This window comes from Ochotona curzoniae, unplaced genomic scaffold, assembly GCF_017591425.1.
Source record: "Ochotona curzoniae isolate NIBS_2020 unplaced genomic scaffold, NIBS_Ocur_1.0 contig_1014, whole genome shotgun sequence".
Classification (NCBI taxonomy): domain Eukaryota; kingdom Metazoa; phylum Chordata; class Mammalia; order Lagomorpha; family Ochotonidae; genus Ochotona; species Ochotona curzoniae.
The window spans coordinates 40796622-40818034 of NW_024464920.1; the positions used below are offsets into that span (position 1 = coordinate 40796622).

General features: G+C 50.5%; 1 protein-coding gene across 2 annotated transcripts in view; it reads left to right on the forward strand.

The window, feature by feature from the left end:
* CHST11 (carbohydrate sulfotransferase 11) overlaps positions 1–21413 on the forward strand; it is a 208707-nt gene that overhangs the window by 106666 nt on the left and 80628 nt on the right. For both annotated transcript variants that reach the window (XM_040984735.1, XM_040984740.1), the window contains exon 2: positions 3319–3404. In XM_040984735.1, coding sequence (XP_040840669.1) covers positions 3319–3404 — 86 coding nt within the window. The remainder of the gene's footprint in view (positions 1–3318; positions 3405–21413) is intronic.

Sequence of the window (21413 nt, forward strand, 5' to 3'; positions counted from 1 at the left end):
GTCACCTGTGCCCAAAGTGGGTTAGGAGGAAACCATGACCCTTACATTGGTCCAGCATGGCACCTAGGATCGCAGGCTGCCAGCTCAGTATCCTGTCTCTGCCTCCTACTGCCCATGAGATCTGGGCAAGATTCCAGATCTGCTGTGTCTCAGGGTTCCCAATTCACCTCTGCTGCACTTTGCATTTACATGGCCTTGACCTTCGTCAAGGGACTCCATGGAGACTCCACCAGGTAAAAGGCAGGTTGTCCTTACTCTGGGAAAGATTCCTTCCTCCCCCTATGCTGCTCCCTTGTGCCTTGTACCAAGTAAGCAGTCCACAAACAGGCAAGCGATTGTTGTCACAGCCATAACAGCACACAAGGCTCCTTTTGGCTGTTGTGGCCTGGAAGGCCAAGGCTGGTTCACACAGTGGCGCCCCATGAAGTTATTGCCAAGGTTGGATGAGGCACTGGGGGCTGGCGGCTGCTGACGAAGGACCCACGTTGCAGGCCTCACACAGTCAAAGTCATTTAAAGTCCTTGTATTAGAAAAATAAACCAATTAAATAATACTGCCTCCTCTCCCCCCAAAACACACATAACATCAGACTTACAATGGATTCCATCATAGGATTTCACTGGACTGGCCCTATGATTGGGGCAGGAGGGAGTGAGGGGTGGGTTGCATATCCCCTGATGAGGCTAGCTGCTTGCTGGGGAGAGTTTAGTCTTGTGTGGGGTGGACATAATTTCACAGGTTTTATGGCTGTCTTTTCTTCTCCAAAGTGTTGCTATGCCATTGTGCACCGAGGGCAACCTGCGTGCATGTAATGATTTGCCTCCTTTTTGGTGGAAATGAAAAATGAAGTAATAAACTAAAGAAAAACACAACATGGATTTGCCCCCCTTCTTGGAGTCTTGGAGGCAGAAGGGGAGGAACAAGGGACCAGTGTTGCTGCAGAGCTCATGGCTCCCAATACCTTCATGCAGCTGCATCTCTAGCAGGTACCTCCCTCCAGGGGAGGCTGCCGGCCACAGGCCTGATGTGCAAGGACCTTGTGTCGTCAGCCATTGGGGCAAGTTCTCCAGGGCAGAGATTGGCAGACACCAGCCTGGGGGCCAAATCCATCCTATGACTTGTTTTTTTAAGCAGTTGGAGGAAAAAAAAATCAAAAAACTATTTCCTGACACATGAAAATTTTATGATCAGACCTTGCCATCCCTGAGTGAAATGTCTTTGGTAATCAGCTGTGCCTATGTTGTCTGTGGCCGCGTTCCAGTTATGGAGCCTGTTAGGGAGAGAGACTTACTGACCCCTGCCGTGAGTGGGGAGGGGGGCGGCCAAGAAAAAGGAGAGAGAGGTTGCGACCTCAGATGTCCCGGGACTGTTGATTTAGGTTTAGGGTTTCCATGTGGCCCTGAGTGGCAGGTTGAAGGAGGCTTCCCTGGGCAGCAGTTGGTACACCTGAGACTCCAGGAATCCTAGGCTGCTCGGGAAGGGACTTGGCGAACTGCCCTTGGCCAGAGGGCCTGGGGCCTTGACTCTCCTGCAGCCAGCTCTCCTGGCCACGGGAGGTCTGGTAATCCCTTTCTGAGTTCCTGTGATGGCTCATGGGAGCAGAGAAGCTCCCAGCTCCTAGTAGGACTGTGAGCTGCTTTTGTCTTCAGTCCCCTTCTAGAAATCTCATGTATGACCCCAAACAGCTGTGCACACTCCTGACTGCACTTTTACCCCCTGGCTGTTTGCTTGGCTGTCTTACAGCATTCTGCAGACAGTAGCGACTGGCCACACGCTCACTTCCACCCCCAGTGGAGTTAGACGATCTCACCTCCCTCCTGGTTGCAGACCAAGAAGTAGAGGCATAGAGAGGTTATGTCACCTGCCCAGAGGTTCACACAGTGTGTGGCATGGCCAAACTTCCATCCAGGGAACTGACCTGGAGAAGGACCAGCTGTACGTTCTGCCACTGACATAGAAGACATGGATCCACTTGGGGCAGCTCTGATCGGAGTGCCGATTCAAATCCTGGCTGCTCTACTTCCTATAAAGCTTCCTGCTAGAGCATACCCTGGTGGGAAACCAGCATTAAAGAAGTCCTTAAAATATTTTAAGAAATTTAAAAAGAAAAACAATGAAAGGAAGGAATGGAGGAAGGGGGAGATGGAGAGAGAGGAAGGAAGAGGTCATCACTGCTCCTTGGAAAAACTCTGGCTCCTTGTCCCATTTGTGTGTCCCTCATGTCACTTCAGAAGAAAATTGCCTCCTATTGGAGAAGTCCTTGCTTCTTCATCCTTCCCTCCTGCCCTGGTCCTCCTCCTTCCTGTCCTCCTTTGTGCGTCTTTCCATATAATGAGTGAGCCGTGTGCTGTGTGTTGGGTGCCTTGGCAGGAGCATGTGGTGGGAGGATGTTTTGTGGACCCAACAAAGGGATAAAAAAAAAATGCACTTTCATCAAAAACCATTCTTGGATGCTCCAAAGTTCGAGGGTTCTGAGGCTTAATTGCCCCCTCGCCGTAATTGTGCCTATGTTGTCTAGTGCCATAGCCATTCTGCCTGTTTCAAGTTGATGTTTTAAAATAGCATCATTTCCCAGAGGCCCATGGGAGGCCAGAGTTGCCTCCTAGGGGAGGGGTGGCTCCTGTCTCAGGTGCCTGGGGGCCCAGGCAGCCGGGATCAGAGGCCACTGGCTACTGCAGATGCAGCCTGAGGAATCTTAAAAGGAACTCGCAAGCCCAAGCTTGCTACAGCCCGCGCACCTGGGGCAGTCATTACAGGGTCTTCTGTTGGTACTTGTGTTCAAGGAGCAACAGCTAGCTGCCTGTCTTGTTCTCTGATGACTTACTGGAAAACATTCTTGGTATTGTTTCTGTCCTACTTAAGATGATGCCACAATGTCACAGAAGATTGAATGGCAGCTACACCATGAAAAACAAATAATCTGTGTGCATGAGAGACTGAAAGAGAAAAAGGCAGATAAAGAAAGATCTTCTCTGTACTGGTCCACTCTCCTAATGCCCAAAATGGCTAGGGCTGGGCCAGGCCAAACCTGGGAACTGAGCCCCCATCCAGGTCTCCCATGTGCATGCCAGGGACCCTGGTACTGGACCCGTCACCTGCCACCTCCCAGGGCGCGTGAGCAGGTGACTTGGGGTGGGGAGCAGTGCCATGTGTAGACCGTGGGTGCCAGAGGCCAGGGATGCCCTGTTCCTTGCTGGGAGCTGGTTGTCTGTCTGCCTTCCTCACCTGTTTCCTCTTCATCCTCCGGTGCCCTTGTCCTTGTCCTGCACCCGCAGCCCTGCTGCTCCTTTCTGATGAGCCTCCGCTTTCTTTTCCCAGTCATGCGGCGGAATGCCTTTGGCGTGGACATCTGCTGCCGGAAGGGGTCGCGCAGTCCCCTGCAGGAGCTCTACAATCCTATCCAGGTAAGCCCTGAGCGTGATTCTTTGGGACTGGAAACTTCCTTCCCCTGCTGGGCATTTTACTCATAACATTTCCTTTCTTGGTGTCCCTTCTTCCATACACTGAGCATCCCTGATGGAAACCTCTTAAACCTGACATTCTCCAAAGTCCGTGACCATTTGCACATCCTCGTGACCCAGCAACTGGAACATTCTGTATCTAGTCTTATGGGACAGACACATGAAAGCTGCTGTGTACAACTAACCTTTGAGCTTTGTACTGCTGAAACTTGATGTTTGGACTTGGGTCCCATCCTTTAGATAACTCATGGGCATGCAAATGTTCCAGAATCTGGAAACAAACACGCCCACAGCATGTCTGGTCCCAAGCCCTTTGGATAAGGGATGTTCAGCCTGTAAGATGTCTCTGGAATTCTAGCAAGAGTTGTTGAAAATCAGAGAAGCACCTGAGTTTAATGTTGGACTGAAGTGTTCAGAGCTGAGTTCCACATAGTCTCACATCTTCCCAGCCGTGGGACTCTGGACTGGAAGAGCCAGCTTGGCTATGCCATCTATCCAGAAGGCTCATGTGCGAGTGAAAGTCACCACCCAACACCCCCAGCCAATTATGGAAGCCTGGTGACCTGCCAGCTCACTGTGGGCCAAGAGTTGTGCCTGAGTGTCACATTTGGTCTGACTCGTTAGTTTAACGAGGCAGCGAGCATGACCTTGGTGCTGTTGGCTATTTCTTAGAGAAAATGAAAACTAATTCCCATCAAGGAGAAGTATCTTCTGCAGAACCAAGTTAGGGGGCCTGGTTGCCATGGCAATCACCTCAGTATGCATGGGTCTTGATGTGAGGCTGGTGCTTTGGTAGCAGCATTCATGAGCACTTATTGCTGAGTGCTGGCAAAGAGAGCACTGGCCACTTCCGGTGACCTTCACTGGCTGTTGAGAAAGGTGGGGTGCTGTGCTGTGCTGGCTTGGTCTCTGGCTCTGTTTGGTGTGAGAGTTTAAGGCAGCATTGCTAAAGACCAAGGTGCTCGGTGGAGGAAGGCGATGTTCTGACCTCGAAGCCGCCCATCCTTAGGGCTCCTATTAAAGCATGAGCCTAGTAGCAATCTCTAGTATCCCTTTCTGGAGGTACGGATTGCTTGAGTTTGTGCATCATGGTGGCCCATTCAGGTTCACTCAGTTGGTATTGCCCAAGGCTTTTTTGACTGGGTTCTGTAATGGTTCGGCAGGGAATTTCGTATTTGGGTTTCCTTGTCACCCAAATAATTCAACTGCAATGGGTCAAGTCTCCCAACCAGCCTGTCTCCTGTTCCCCGAAGAGGCAGAGCCAAGCTGTAGGCATGGAGTGGATTTCTGGTAAGCCATGTTGGAAGCAACATGGCCTCTCAGATGTGCCCTGCTCCCTGTCCTCTTGTTGGCATTGCCTGTTCTTGAATGACTTTCTCCTTCAGCACTGAATGGCCCAGGTGCTGCTGCTGTCCCGATGACATTCTCTGAGTAGCCTCGAGTGATGTGGGAAGAGCCATTTGTGACATAGCCATCTCTTTAGATAGAAAGTCCATGGAATGTATTGTTTCTCTTCACTGTTGTGTCTCCAGTACCCAGTGCAGAAGCTGGCCCACTGCTGGTACCCTCAACCCCTAGTATTGAAAGGATGAATGTACAGGCTAGAATTTGTATGTCACTTTGACCTCTTGTGCAGTCTGGACAATGAACAACACTGATCAGTGCTCTGTCAGCCTCTGTCTTCCTGATTAGAGTTGCCTGGGCATGTTGGGAAGGTGTTACCATTGGATGCAGTGGGTAGAGAAGTACGATTTGTCACTTGTATAGTTCAGTGTTGGAAGCCTTCACTTCCTAGGCAGAGCTGGGTTCAAAGCCCAATGTTGTTTCTAGAAACATGACCCTGGGCAGGTTACTCAGCCTGCTGAGACCCACATCCCTTCTAATGCTACAGCATGAACAGCACTTCTATTACAACATGAGCTATTGTGCCTTGCTCGGTGCCTCCAGTGGAGTCAGATAGTCTCTGGGTTCACTCACTCATTCAATCAGTTCTTCCTCTGCTAGGATAAGTGGCTGCCATGTGCAGCTCGGTGCTGTCGCCAGGCCCCCAAAGGTGATACAGCCTTCCTGGGGGGCAGACCTGACAGCTCATGGTTCCACACGGCAGGGTCTGTTTGTAATCAGTTACAGGGGAGGTGCCCCCACTGGGCAGGAGGCTCTGTGCCTTCTGAGGGTATGCTGTCATCTTGGTGAGAGGCTCACTTAGCAGTAGCCTTGAACTTGAGGGAGAGTGGAAGATGGGATTGGAGAGGAAGCTCCAGGGGGCATCTGGGAGGGCATGGGTGGGTGAGTCACTGTCCCGCACTAAGGATGTTTCAGGCAAGCAGGGAAGTGTCCACTCAGAGAAATCGGCCCGTTTCCTCGGGATGTTGTCCCAGGATGTCTTTTCTTAGGCTGGTTTCCTTTACATGCTGCAATTATGTTCCATCCCCACACAAGTGCAGTAAATGGCACTGCTGGGAGAAAGCGCCTCCGGGAACGTGGCAGCGTGTGGCAGGAGAGTCCGGGGGAGAACGGGAGTGGCACTGCAGCTGCAGCTGGTTGGTCCTTGTTCAGATGTTTGCAGACTTGATGCCTGGCCAGGCTCGGTGTCTGCTCACAGCCACACACTGCCAACCCTGGAACAGATGTCACCCAGGCAGGTGACAAACCCAACGGCTCCTGGTGGTGGCATTTCCATTTTTCATTACAGTGATATTGACACATGATTGGGAAAACAGAAGTTGTTTTTTTTTTTTTGTTTGTTTGTTTTTCAGATGTTATAAAATCAACAAGGTGACAGGAGGGCACCATCCTAGTTACCCTAGTTGCCATGGTTACCATGTATCTATTCTAGATCAGATAGTGTCCTGGTACTTGTAAGCATCTCATCAAGTCCTTGTAATAAGCCCTGAGCTTGGCATTATCTCCCCATTTCAAAGATGGGAGAACTGAGGCCAAGGATTCTATAGAGCTTCTCCAAACCCACATACCTAAAAGAAGCAGCCAGGATTCTGCCCCAGGACAAAGGTCAAATCCAAGTTTCTTTACCTCTGTCCTGTACATTCTGTTACTAGTCAAGTTCATTTGGCAGGACTCACCCCCTTCTGCTCCAAAGACAACAATGAAACCCAGATTTCCACCAGACAAAGGCTTAACCCTCCCTGGGGAAAACTAGCTGTAGTACGGCTTCAGTGTCCTGGTTTTGCTTATTTTTAGTGCCGTGCAAACCCTGTAACCATTAAAACAACAATTGCTTAAAAAAAAAAAACAAACTCATGAAGTTGGTATTCTTAGAAAAACTGCACTCTAATGTCTTATAATTTTCCTGGTTCTCTGCTGTCTCCCTGGCCCCAAAATAAAATGTAATTGCCGATCAAATCAGCTGGTGTCGAGTCACCGAGAGTTCAGGAGTTGCCAACTGCACATTTGCGGCCCAAGCACATCTGCGGGCTGCCCTGGCTCTGTCCTGATGCGCCAGGCAGAGCTCTGCTGTCAGCCAGGAAAAGGGCGTAATTGCCCCTAAATGCCAGCACAGGCGAGACAGCTTATCCTTGCGCCTCGCCCACCTCCTGGTCCTCTCATAGGTTCCTGAAATCTTCCCAGCATCGCTCCTGTGGCTCAGCCCTGCCCTGCTAGCTTCTTTCTTTAGCATCTGCACTTGCTCTGTGATTACCCTGGAAGGGCAGGGATGCATAGGCTGGGGCTGACTGAATTTGGAAGCACTGAATCTGGGAGATTTGCACAGGATGCAGCAGGAGATGCAGGTGCTCGCAAGCTTTCCCAGGGAGCTCTGGGGCCTGGTTGGTGGCCAGGGATGTTTTGTGTGCTGAGTGAACAAAGGGCAAACTAAATGAAGCCACTAAGGAGTGGAGAAAAGCTTCGGGGTTACTGGAAGCACCAAACATCTCTGAGGTCACATTGCAGTGTCTGGCGTTGTATGGTCCCTTGTGCATGCCCTCACCCCCTGCAAACCCTGCAGTGTGCTTGAGCGAATTTACTTCCCTACCATATAAGCTCCAGGAGGAGGATGAGAAAAGAGAGAAATAGAGAGGGCAGGGAGGAGAGGAGAAAGGCAGAGAAAGTACGGGTTGTTAAATGTATAGCACACATCTGTGGGTCTTCGAGGCATTTCCCAAGCCTATCATTCACTCATTCACAATAACCATAGGAGGAAGGTCTCTGATAAACACATTTTTTTCAGACAAGTTAACTGAGGCTTGTAAGTATTGAGCAATTGGCTGAGATCACACATCTCCTAAATTGTAGAGTCAACCTAGCCCAACCAAATAGTGAGAGGCAAGACTCAGTCCTTCTTCTCCCCAGGTGGAATGATGCTTCCTTGAGATTCTCCTCTCCCAGTGACTCCAGCCGTGGTCTGGTCTGTGCTAAGGATCAGTTAATCAAAATAAGCTTATTTTTCCATGAACTTTTGGAAGCACCCTATTGTGGGGTTCAGTCAGGGCCAGGTCTTTGCTTCCTGGCTGGAGACAGCCTGAGCCATCGCCACCCCAGAACTTTGCTTCAAGACAACACATCTGGGTGAAATTTGCAAGCTGTGGTTCTTGAGTCAGTGGAATATTTTAGACTGATGGAAGTCTGTAAAAGTCCAGGGGGACTGAGGATTCTTCTGGGTACGATCTAGGTAACTTTTTCAGCAAGCCTTGCAAAATACACAGAGCATTTCACAGAACAAAAAGGCCTGGGTAAACACCTGGGAAATGTGAGTGCCATACCACAGAAGCTTGTTGAAAAATTATGGGAAAATCAGGAGTGAGTCAGGAACATTCTAAGGAACAGTACACAGCGGGGCCCTGAAAACAGAAGAGGTACCTTAGCATCAGGCCTTGGAAAACACATTGATCTCACCTGATATAAAGAGGGAACAGTAGGAGCTAGCTCCAGAGGTGGGACAATGCAAGGTACCTTTGGAGAACCATGAGGAGTTTATGACTAGAAGGAGGATGATGCTGTGAGCTGGTTTGAGAGAGGGTAGAAGCATGGTGCTAGGTGCGTTGGGGTTTGTCCACCAGGCCAGAGTTGTCCCATTGTCAGGGAGGTCACATGTAACTTACAAGCAGATCTGTGTCCAACTCAGCTGCTGCTTGACTCAGTAAGGCTTCTCGAAGGCCGGTCCTGTGCCCTCCCCGGCCTTCAGCATTAGCAGTTAGAAAACGAAGGTGTTAGATCGCATTCACGGTTGTCAAGCCCGGGCACATCAGGATGGTTCAGGGAACATGCACTTGTTTGTTTATATGAGAGGCCGAGAGCTCCCATCCATTGGTTCACTCCATAAATGCCCAGATGGCCAGGGCTGGGGCAGACTAAAGCTCGGAGCTGAGAACTCAGTCTATTTCTAGTCTCTCATCTGAGTAGCAGGAACCCATAGACTGCAGTCATCATCTGTTGCCTCCCATGGTGCGCATTAGCAAGAAGCAGAGCTAGAATGGAACCAGGCACTTGATGTATGGGATGATGCCCCAGCAGCAGCCTAACTCTGTTTTGTTTTGTTTCAAAATAACCCATGCTCAGGCTTCAGCCCTAGATTCCAGTTTGACTGGTTTGGGATCATGCCAGGGTATCACTGTTTACTAAAATGCTGGGCTCAAGGGTCTTTAAGGTATCTGCTTCCACACATTTTTGGTCCTTGGATTCTGATAGAACCCATTGCACATTAGCTTGAAGGGCTGCTCACAGGGTATGTGTGTGGTTTGATCGTTTGAAGTTTGCAGTCCTACCATTTGTGGGCACCGAATCACTTCATACCCCTGGGGGCCAGGAATTACTTCGCCTCACCTGCTCTTCCTGAGGGTTTGTGAGGTCTGATGCTGGCGGTATTGGAGATTTGGCCAGCACAGAGTTGACCAACCTGAGAACTCAGTGGACTGAGCATTGGAGGGAGCCCTGTGAAAGGGCCCTGGGGATCTGCACCTTCCTCCTTGGCCCTCCCTGGAAGCAGGGGAACCCAGACTTGTTCCAGTCCAGTCATCAGATGGTGCTTCTGAAGATCACTCACAACCTCTCAAATCAGCTCAGGCACGCAGAGCTCTCTGCCTTCCCACGCCTGTTGGGAAGAAAAGCCATGCTTAGTGGTCCTGGTCCCTGGGGACATGCAAAGGACAGGCGATGTACACTCCCCATGCTGGGCAATGGATACCTCCAACTCCAAGCACCTGGTCACTGGGAAGTCCAGCTCATTATCTTGCTTTGATCCAACAGCTGTCTAGCAGCCACACAGGGCGTGGCTGGTTTAGTTGGAGACCAGCTGGTTGTGCAAAGATATTACTGTCAGCCTGGCAGAACAGCAGCTGGCTGGCAAAGATGAAATATTTTGTTAACCTGATCTTACCCACACATGGCACTTGGAAAATGCTGCATTATTAATTGCAAATTACAGTATACCAGCACGGACTGTCTCCAAAAACCAGGGACAGTGGGCTGCCTCTTTTATCCTGATGAGTGGTTTCATTATTCTTGAACCAGGATGGCTACCCGGATCCAGTTTCCAGCTGAGTCCTGGACAGATAGCACCACTGGAGGCAGGTACAACTTTGGTCATAGGAAGAAATTGGGGAATCCCAGCTCAGAGGACCTGGGATGATTATGTAAGCTCCGCAAAGCCTTGGTTGTGTTGCCTGGAAAATAAAAGCATGATACCAGTCATACAGGTTTATGAATTTCAACTGTGTGTGTGTAGAAAAAGTACCTAGGACAATGCCAAGTTCAGAGGTTGTATTAATTAGCAGCTGTCGATCATCTGAATTGAGTTGGGCAACCTGGGTCTTAGTGAGCCTTGCTGGGTTCCCCGCACCCCAGCCTCAGACTGTGGGTGCACCCATGGAATCTCATTGAATAAGAACATGTGGATTTCCTGTTGCTCTTCCGGCCGCTCCAGGCCAGTGTGTCCTATCAGTTCCGATGGACGGTGTGTGTCTGGAAGATGATGATCGCTAAGCTGGATGCCCACAGACAAAGGCCACCCGTGCCTTGGAGGGTGTGTGTCTGGGGTTTGTGTACATATGTGGTGTTGCACATATGGGTTCCATCAGTCTAGCTCCTAAGCAGTGGGCAGCTGGTGTGTTTCCAGAGGTTTCTGTGGTTGTATCTAGCACACTCCGTGTATCCAGTTAAGTACCTGGCGCTACCACAGCTCCTCCCTAGCCTTTATCTGCCTCACTTGGGCAGTTGGTTGGTGCCAGGCAAGACCTGGCCCAGTTTCACTTGGTGCGATGAGATATGGATGGGGAGCCGGTTCTTCCGTCATTCTGTGTGGGTGCAGAAGGCCACCGGTGTGGCAAAATGACCTCGGCAGTTTCCATATGGTGACACAGCTGTACCAGCTGCTGTTTCTCTCCGAAGTTATTTCCCAAATTACCCTCAATTATATGAGGCCTCCGCACAATTTGATCCTTCTGTAAAAGTGAACAACTCGAGCAGGCCCCTCGGCTGATTGGACTGGAACCTTGTCAGATGGACGGAGCTAAAACAGAGCCTTGGCTGGGTCCCAGGTTCTCCTGGAAGGACACTGGGTAAGGCTGTGGTGCCTGCTGCGTTCTCATCTGTGCTCCATACTAGCCAAGGCAGGATTTGCAACTCTGGAAACCTGGTTGGTAAAATGGCAATAGAATTCTAACAGACCCCTTATGAAGGGTTAAGTTGGGACATTCTGAGTTCCAGGCATATCGTAAGCGGCTTCATCCATGCTAATTTTTTTTTAAAATATATGCAGAAGTTACCTCTTCCAGCAAAGCCCTTCCTGATTTTGTTGTTCCTCCACGCTCAGGTTAAATGCCCTTGAGGGATGGTGCTGCCACCCGCAGTTCATATCTAAATCACTTTATTATGTGATCTGAAATGTTCTGGTAGTCACATTTTTAAAAAAGCAAACAGGTGGAATTGATTTGAGTATTTCATTTCTACATGTAATCAATACACAGATCACTGAGATGGTTTATGTTCTGGTGTTTACACCGAGTCTTGGGAGTCTGCTGTGTACTTGACTGAGAGGCCAGCCTAGCTGGGACGGGCTGTAAATCCGGGGCTCAGCAGCTGCCTGTGGCTCCACATTGTCCTGTTGGACTGAGTGGTCTGTAAGATATCCCCTCTACCCCGTGATTCCCTTGTCCTCGCTCTTTTTCCACTTCCTTTAAAAATATTTATGTATGAGCCACCACTGGCTCATGGATCACATGGCGGCATCATTTTACCCAAGAGGCTTTTGTGGTTTTTTTCGTCACTCATGTGTTGGTTATTCAGTGGTGCGTTTTTTTCCACTCCGTGGTGACGTAATTGAGTTACTGCTGCTGCTGCTGTTGTGGTTGTTTGAATTTGTACCAATTGTTGACCTTATTTTGTGACTTCTCGTTTAAGAGGATGTATAGTGATGGAGTAATAGAGACTACCATATCCCGATGTGGGGATACAATGCAATATGCATCTCTGCTTCCAAATCAAAGATGGACTTCCACTGAAACTGTAGGAAATGTGTAGACGACAGGAGGCTGGGCTGTCTGACATTGTACCAGCAATGTCGAGGCACACTTAAATAACAGGCTGATGCAATCATGACTCCTTATGAAAGACGATACTATTGTAACAATGGGGAAAAAAATCAGTTGAGGGGCGGGATTTTGGGGGGGTGGGAATCCCAGACTCTGTTAAATTATACCGTAATTTCAAAAATTGAAAATAAAAAAATTTTAAACCCATTTATTTATTTAAAAGCAGAGTTGGAGAGATCAGTCTTCTATCTGCTATCTTCATGCCCCAAATGGCTGCATCAGTCAGCAGTGGTCCAGGCTGAAATCAGGAGCTGGGGACTCCAGCCTTTCATGTGGATGCAGGGCCCTAAGTACTTGAGCCATTGGAAGGGAGCTGGATCCAAAGTGGAGCAGCTGGAATTTGAACTGGTGCTTACATGGGGTGCAAGCATGACAAGTGGCAGCTTTACCAGCTTCTCCATGATGTTGGCCCCATATTATTCTTCTTTAAGAGGCTTCTACCAGCTGAGCCCTGTGAGGGCAAGGACTGTCTTATTTTGGGATTTCAAGCAGCCCCCAGAGGTAGTCACAGAAAGTGATGGGTTATGAAGCAATGAATGCAATGAATGAATGACTGAGTCTCTCGAGAGAGCAGTGTGTGGAGGTGACCAGGGCTTTGCTCTCCAGCCCTCGGGAGGGTGGCTTGCCAGGGCCAGGTGAGCAGAGCAGGCCCTTGTCCTAGGTGTCCATGCCCACTGCAGGCGACACTTGATGCTGCCCCCACACTGTGGAGGGGTCTGCACCTGCATACCTGTCAGTCTTCCAGGTGTTCCAGGAAGTAGCTGAGACTATCATGTGTGGTGAGGTGTAGGGAAGGGGAGCCAGCAGGAGCTGAGTGGATGCTGAAGGGGCTGGGAAGGCATCCCTCTGCACAGCCAGCCCCCAGCCCCCAGCCCTGCCGCCTGCCTTCTCCCTTCTGCCTTCCTTTCTCCCCCTGCCGCATGGGAGCAGAAACAGGCACTCAGCAGATGTGCACTGTCTGTACAAAAGGACCGAATTCCTCCTCAGTCCTCCATCTGCTCCTTGCTTGCTTGCCACACACCTGCCACGTGTGTTTGCTAAGGCTGTTGTGACCATGTCCTGTGGATGGGGCAGCTGGATGGATGGACAATGAGTCGTTGTCTCACAGCACCAGAGGCTGGAGGCCAGCTACCTGCAGGGCCGGCACCCTTGCAGGCCAGGTGGTGACTCCATCTTTGGCATGGCTGGATTTGGCAGGTGATTCCCTGACCGCGCCTTTGTCTTGCCAAGTCTGTCTCTGTGGTCTTTTCCCTTTGCTTAGGGACAGCAGGCATCCTGGAATGGGGGCCCACATCTCAGCTCATGATAGCCACAGTGACCCTCTCAGGCAAAATCACCGGGTCTGATCCTGCCCAAGCAACCACAGGCAAGACTCCAAATTCCATCAACGTGCAGCAGGCTGCTTTTGAAGCTTTTGTATGACCCGTGAATGATGTACTCAATATCCACATGGCCCTTGGCAGCCACAAGGTGCCCCCGCAGGGCTGGCTGGTGGCTGTGCAAAGAAAAAGGCTCAAGTCTGTAACTAACTCCACGTCCTCAGCTTCTGTTGGTTCCTGCAACCCACCTCACCACTGGTGCTAGTCTCAGCCAAGTCCAGAAAGTTCCGGGTGAAGGTGCTGGTGACTGAGTTGTGCAGGTGCAGGCCCTTCCATGGTGTTGACGCTAGATCTGCTCAACGTTTGCATTCACAGTCCAGGGTTGGCCAATGAATCCTGTGTGTTTTGAGAGGGACACAGTTCCACCTGTTAGTTTTTAGGTGCGGGTCTTATGTGCAGCTAATTTCGCAGTCACATCCTCTTTTCATGGTAAGTTTACTGCAAGCCAACATGCCAGATGCAGTGAGGTGCTTAGGAGGTCCTTTATTCTAACAGTAGAAGCAGGAGTTAGGGTGGAGGTGGGGAGAGCAGTAAGGGAAATGTGTCCTGCCATGGTGGCAGGATTGAGGAGGGGCTGCCAAGGCAAGGGAAGGGGGCAACATGGAGAGGCGGGGAAAGCCAGAAAGAAGGGAAAAAGGGTACACGTGGAGGCTCAACTCAAGTGCACCTGGAAGTTGTGGGGGGTGTAGGGAATTGGTTGGGAGGGGCCGCGGGTGGGCCCCACTTACTGGTGCCAGATTACCACAGGTGGTTGGTAGGTGAGCAGGGATTAGGGGGAGGAGCCAAGAGAGAACGGTGGTTGAGGTTCTCAGGTAAGACGCCATGAGGTTACATTTCATCGGTGGGTAACCAGAACAGCCGTGGGAAAGGGAAACATACAGAATGGTTCACTCCTCACAACACCTGAAACCTGTACAGGATGCATAGCACCCTGCTGGATGCCGGGGCTCTGGAAGTAAACAAATCTCTAATGAAACAAAGGGAAGGTAGCAGGTGGTGGGGAGAAGGTGAAGGGGAACCTTTACATTTGCTGATGGCATGGCCGTTCTGGAAAACCATATGGGATCTTCTCAAAGAATTACGGAAGGAGCTACCATTTGACCCAGAAGGTGTACCCGGAGGAAATCAGAGCAGCGTTGCAAGAAAGCAGTAGTTGTGATGATTGCACTGTCATTGGTGTTTGAGCAGCAGTGTTGAGCAGCAGCTGAGCCAGGGAGTCAGCCTCTGGCTCCATCCACACAGCAGGGATAAAGGAAATGAGAGAGGAGAGCCACCTATGCGTGGCCTAATAGCATTCTCCTTTAAAAAGGAAGGAAGTCTTGCTCGGCGTGGTACCAGTGAGGACCCTGGAAGATGCCATGCCAAGTGAAATAAATCAGGCGCAGGGAGGCAGACATGCTTGCCTAAATCTCACTGACGCATGGAATTCTCAGAAAGTTGCAGTCGAGGGGAGAGTCAAGTGGTGATGTTCAAAGGGCGGGGGCAGAAGGGGAAGCTGTTGGCCAGAGGGTGTGGAGCTCTAGTACTGAGAGGAGCGCTTGTGTTCTGCAGCTCCAGTGTCCATCCTTGGACGTGCTGTGGGCTTGAAGATGGCTGAGAAGGTGGCTCTTACCTGTTCACCCTTCTGCCTCACCAATGAACAGTGAATCAGCTTGATCTTGGGAATCAACCCAAAATGCATTCATACGTTAAAGCATCATGTTATACCCTGGAAAGAAGTTTCATTTCTTCCCATCAGATCCCAGAAAGGCTGGTGAAAATAAAAAAATTATGGGAAAGCTGTCGTCTGTTACTTGCTACTCTCATAGGAAGGTTGGGGTATGAAACTTGACTGTTATAGAATAGCACCTTATGTTAGTTCAGTACGCCATCTTGGAAGAACAGAGCTGGAGCGTTAGTGTAATGGGGCACATGACTATGCATGCATGTGCTTGGAGAAACTGTCATCCTGGGAGCGAGGCAGTGTCCAAAGGAGCCAGTGACACCAACTGCGCTTGCCCCGTGAGTGCTCAGGGCCGTGGCCTTGTGCGTGCCTCCATTGGACCCCTCAGATTAGCACGTGCAGGATAGGGGTGTGTGACCAGCAGGCAGCGCTGGCAGTCATCGAGAACATTGGAGAAATCTCTCTGGCTGGCTGTGCTGTCTCCAGCAGATCCTCACAGGATACTCACAGATAAAATAGACACTGTCGGTGTGGAGCTCATCTCGGAAGAAGTTGAACTCGATGCTTACTTGGATCCTGGTCTCTTGTCCCATCACAATGTCCCAAAGGGGAGTATCAGGTCACACAGCCTAGAAGTGGTTGATGGGCACAGGCCCTGGAACCAGGCACTTGGGCTGGCATCCCAGGGCCACTGCCTGCCAACTGTGTGACCTGGGTGAGCTTTTCAGCTTCTCTGTGCTTGGGAGGAGTCCGTGAATCCAGGCCCATGAAGGGCTTGGAAAGGTGCCTCACCCCGAGAGAGGGCTGTTTGCTATTTGCTGACACTGCTGTCACTCGGGCACCAAGTGGGTAAACAGGTGGAAACTGGGATCCTTTGGATCACAGAGCTCCTTGTGGTTGGATACCCTGGCACCTGCTACAGAGAGGCCCCCTTGTTTAGGACAGGGCCTCCAAGCTTACTTGAGAATGAAAAAAAGGCCTCCCAGTGAGGAGGTGTATTTGGCTTCTCTTGGTTAAGTCCTGGTTCCACTGGTGGGAGCTGGGAGAGGGACTTCTGGCCTATTCATCCTTGAAAACTAAGGATACAGGCTGTAATAGATGCACAGTCAGCTGTGGTTTATGTAGGTGGAAGGTACTGGTTTCCACCTCTCAAGAGCAGCCTGAAAATCCATGAGCAAGATACAGCTGCTAATCCAGGAAGAGAGACCATGAGAGCTGATGGGAGCCAAATCCCACAGGTCCACAGTGACCCCACCCTGCCACCCAGGGCTGCAGCTTTGGGACTCCAGATGGTCAGCGCTGCTGGGCTGCCTCCTGGTTCCAGCAGGGGGACTGCATGCTGGGCTGGCACCTGGGAAGCAGGGGGCATGGTAGGCTGTGTTGAGACTGGTTCCTCAAGGGTATTGGAGTTGCTCCCAGATGGTGCCTCCCTACGGTCTCTGCTGGCTTCATCTGGGTCTCTCCGTTCCTCTCACTTTGTGCTCTTAATAGGTTTGGCTTTCCTTCATTGATCACAGGATAAACGAGCTGGTGTCAGAGTATGGCTCCTCTGAGGGACTGGCAGGTGCTAGGGGCTTCTGCATTCAGTTGTTCACAGTCATGGGGCTGCGGGAAGGCATCAAAGTTAAGGAAAGGGGGCTGATTTGTTGATCTAAAAATGCCGATCCCAAGAGATCACTGTGGTAAGATTCATTTACCCATCGTTTTCCTAATGAGAAACATCTGGAGCAACCGAAATTTCCTATTTATTCATCAATCCAGATTATCTCTAGTGTAGTGTCTCTCAAGCAAGTATCACAATGGTATTTTGTTGACTGATTTGTTCATTATTTGTATCATCAGAGAACAGGGTGTGACATCATGCTGTTCTTTTTCTTGAAGGAAAAATGATGTGTGTGTGTGTGTGTGTGTGTGTGTGTGTGTGTGTGTATGGATTCAGGCTTAGATAATCTTGAACTAAACCCAAGAGCCAAGGGAATGAGAGTCAATTGCAACTGATAATTGAGTCTCCTTCTCAGGATATTGCAGTGTAACTCAATCAGAGAGGAAGAAGTGATAAGTATCTTAGATAAAGCCTTGCCAAAACCAGCCTGGGGCCAATTGCTGTCATTTGTTAACCGATTAGCATGCAGGGTGCCTCATCTCAGGAGCCGAGGAAGCCACCTTGACCGTATCAGTTCTGCTGTTCAGATTTAACTTTCTGCTGTCAACCTTGGCCGGCAGTGTTGCTTCTGAGTTCCAGCTTCGCAGAGTGGAATTCTGGGGAGTCTCCTGGAGCACAGCAGCGTGGAGGTGGGAGCGCCTTTCTGGAGGCATGAAGACAAGATCTGTCCAGGGAATCAAAGCCCAGCCATGCCTCCTGAGTAAGAGCGGTGCAGTGGTCCAACCCAGCTGAAGGAGAGGGTTGCCAATGTACCATCTGCCTTTCTGGTATGCCCTTGCCCTGGCCTCAGCATCATTCAAATTCAAGCCCTGCAGTTGTGGCCTCCCAAGCTTAAGTGGGCCGGAGCAGTTCCCCAAGGCCACGCCTCTGTCCTGATGCCCAGGCCATGTGAATGTTACCTTTGGTGCCAAAAGAGACTGTGCAGCAGTGAGTATGATAGAGATGTCAGAGGGCAAAGTCACCTGTTATCCAGGTGCACCCTTTGTAAGGGAAAAGGTGGGAAGAATGAGGCAGGTGTGTCAGAGCCAGAAGAACAGATGAGTGATGGAAGCAAAGCCTGGGGTCTGGGGGAGGGCAGTGAGGAAGGAAGGGTCCTCAAGCTGAGGGGTGTTGCCAGCTGTGCACACTGGGAAAGGTGTGGCACAGCTGCCTTGGGGCCTCTGGAGAGAACATGAGTGTTGTTTCCAGCCTCTGAGTTTGGGGTGATAGTGACAGCAATCATAGGATATGAGATACGAGTTGGAGCTGAGCTTCCCCCTCCTGCATCCAGGGTCCTGGGAAAGCCTGGCGGCAGATGCTGGGTCATCAGGCAGGTGGAGGCTGGCCGCAACCTCATCAGTGCAGAACGGAGGTGCAGTGATGTACTGTGAAACAGGAGGGCCCCATTCGAGCAAAGGCCTCATTAGGGAGCTGGCATTGAGTGGACACCAGATACCTTGCCCCCAGGAGGGCTCCAGGCCATGCAGTCTCACGGGACCGCTCATCACACCTGCAGTCTGTGTTTACACACACACACCATCCTGCAGTGACTGCCCGTGCTGGGGATGGTGGTGGTCACACGACGTTTTTCAGCACACCAGTCTGAGGGTCCCGTGAGGTATCATGAGAATGCCTAGCAAGTCTCAGCACGTTGTGCTCTCCGAGCTCACAGGTGTGCTTCTGCCGAGGCAGCCAGCCTCAGGAAACAGATTTAGCAAAATGCATCTCCACTGATCATGCACAGACATCATGCTTTTCGTTCATCCTGAAACAATACAGCCTAACAAGTGTTGACGGGGCATTTTCATTGTCTGAGGTGTTGTAAGGAATTTAGACACAATTCAAAGCATGTGGGAGCTTGTATGCATGGATTCTGAGCAATTGCTGTGCCATCTTACCTAAGAGAGCATCTCCTGAGCTCAGTGCTTGTGGGGGTCCTGGCACCAAGCTGCCACAGTGGCAGAAGGCTGCTGGGGAAAGACAGCAACCCTGGTGGCCTCTGGCTTATCCTGGACTCAGAGCTCAGGGAATGAGCTGATGCGACAGAGCCAGCAGGCTGACACCCGCCACGGCTCTGCCAGCCACACTTGCTGCCTGACAGTTCCATCAGTCCCAGACTTGTGGATGAGTTCCGGTGTGTGGGAGGTGGGACTAAGCCCTATGTTCAGTTGGTACATTAAAAAAGAAAAGACTGGATAGTATTTGGAGTTAGTGGTGTTCTGTTGGTCACGGTTTTCCTTCCTGTTACAGTGTAAGCACTTTCATATAGGTTAACCTTATCGAAACCCACAATTCTATGATGGTTGGTGGAATAGGTGCCCCCCCTTGTCATTTTAAAGATGCAAAGAGAAGAAAGATTATATTTATCCTCCCTTCCTCCATCCCACCACCAAGGGTAAGGCTAATGCTGAAGGGGACTGGAGCAGGTAGTCACCTTGACTGGAGGTGACCCTAGCCAAGGTACCTGTCTCAGAGATTCGTACTGAGAGCTAAATGAAAGTAAGCAATCCAGGGCTCTGCCCAGTGCTGGGCACATGGTGGCAACAGCCACAGTCATGGCCAGGGGTTCCTGCATGCCTTGTTCTGTGTGTAGCCCACCTGCTGAGGGGACGGAGAGCCTTTGAAAGAGCTCAGTCACGACAGTGCAGCGTCAGCCACTGCTTGCTGTAAAAGGCCAGAGAGTAGACCTCTCCACCTCTGACCCGACTTCTCAGCCCTGTGCTTGCGGAACAAAGGGAGCAGCGGACAGGAAGGAGATATAGGTGTCTGGGTGTGGCTGCGTGTGGTCCACAGGTGGTCTCTGCCATAGATGGTGCTGAGAACCACAAGTTCTGAGTTCAAGTTCAGCTTGCCAGACGTTCTTCAGCAAGGTCCCTTTCCCAGTGGAATGACAGACTCAAGAGAATGTGAGTCCCTGAGAGGTGTGTGTGGAGAGGGTGACTCCCCTGGGTGCAGGTGCCCCGTTGCTGATAAGCTGGTGTGGTCCAGGTTCTCTGAGGTAGACAGAGCTCACACGAAGCACTGGCTGGTCCACCGGAAGGGGTGGGTTATCTCATTTCACTGACCCGCATTTTATTCTGGGGCATGGGAAATGCACCAGCGTCTCAAAAGCATCACCACACTGTCATGAAGTGTTTCCCAAGAACTGTGTCCCTGATTTAGTCCAAGCCAACCTCCATTCTGAGAAGTGGCACAGGAGTGGAGTGGATTGTGATGAATGGGACTCCAGGCACACACGGTGCTCCTTCACAGCGTTGCAGGTGTGACCTGGAGCCTATGTCTAGGGAAGGTGGGTGGGAGATGAATGTGAGTCTGAGTTGACTCACAGCGGGACTGATGAATGCAAAGTGAATGAGTGGAGCAATTGTGCATGTTATTCAGGAGGCTCCATTCCAGCCTCTGATACCAGGAGAATTGTTGGAGTGATTATGCTCAAACTTCAGTTTTATGGTTTGTGAAGCAGTCAGCACATGATTGGCAGGAGAAGAAAAAGGAGAGGGTTTGAAACTATAGGGATTGGATGGCTGATGCATCATGGGAGGCAGTCTGGGCTAGGCAGGTAGATGCCCTGAACCTGTGACAGCTGAGAGGGTGTTGCCTTACAATCCCGTTCGGGCCATATGGTCAGTGCACTTGGAACCCTTAATAGCCCTTCTTGGAGTCCAGGAGTTGGCTCTGTGTGGTTACAAGCATGGGACTTGAGACATGTTTGTTGAATGACTGACTGAATGAATGATACTTACCATATGAATAGCAAGCAAATGAAAGGAAGGAGATTGTGAAGGAATGAATTGATAATGTAAGGAGTAGCAATCATACCCATCTTGTATGGCTTGTTGAGAATTAAGAAGAATAATATATTGACAAAGGTTTACACCGAGCCTGACACTGGCCAGGATTCCTAGTGCATTTCTGCACACTGATTAGTCCGGCCTGCTGTCATGTGATTCACAGATCGGGTCGCTGAAACATCAGGCGTTAGTTTACTCACAGTTCAGGAAGCTGAAAGATCGTGGTCAAGGTCCTAGCAGGGCTGGTTTCTGGCGAGGCCTGTTTTCATGGCCATCTGTGTCCTCTCTCGGCCTTACCTGGCTGCAGGTTACCTCCTGGTGTTTCTTCTCATTCTAAGGACATTAGCCTTATCCAATTGGTCATGTGACCTGACCCCTTTTAGCCTTAATGACCCCCTTAAAGGCCCCATTTCCATGACTCAAATTAGAAAGGGCTTCCACATGTGAATTTGGGAGTATGTGAGTCAGTCCATATCATCAGGTGAAGAACACATATTACATATCCATTTTGCATATGTAATAATTAGATCTGATCCTTTTTCTTGGAGTAACTGGATATGTTCTGTGTTCTGGAAAACTGGATGAATGCCCTTCCACCTGTCTCCCCTGGACTGTGTGAGACTGCTAGAGAGATCTTCCATCTGCTTGTCCACACCCCAGATGCCCACCCAAGCCTGGACTGGGGCATGCTGAAACCAGGAGTTGGGACCTCTAGCCAGGTCTTCCACATGGTTGCAGGAACCCAGTTAGCTGACCCGTCCTGGCTGCCTCAGGGTCTACATTAGCAGGAAGCTGGAGCAGAGGCAGAAATGGGACTCAAACTCAGGCACTCCAACATGAGTCCCAGGTATCCTAACTAGTGTCTTAACCTTAGGTGACCAGATGCCTGCCCTAACTCTATTGCTCTTTGTAAAGGCCCCAGTTGTCAGCTTTCACT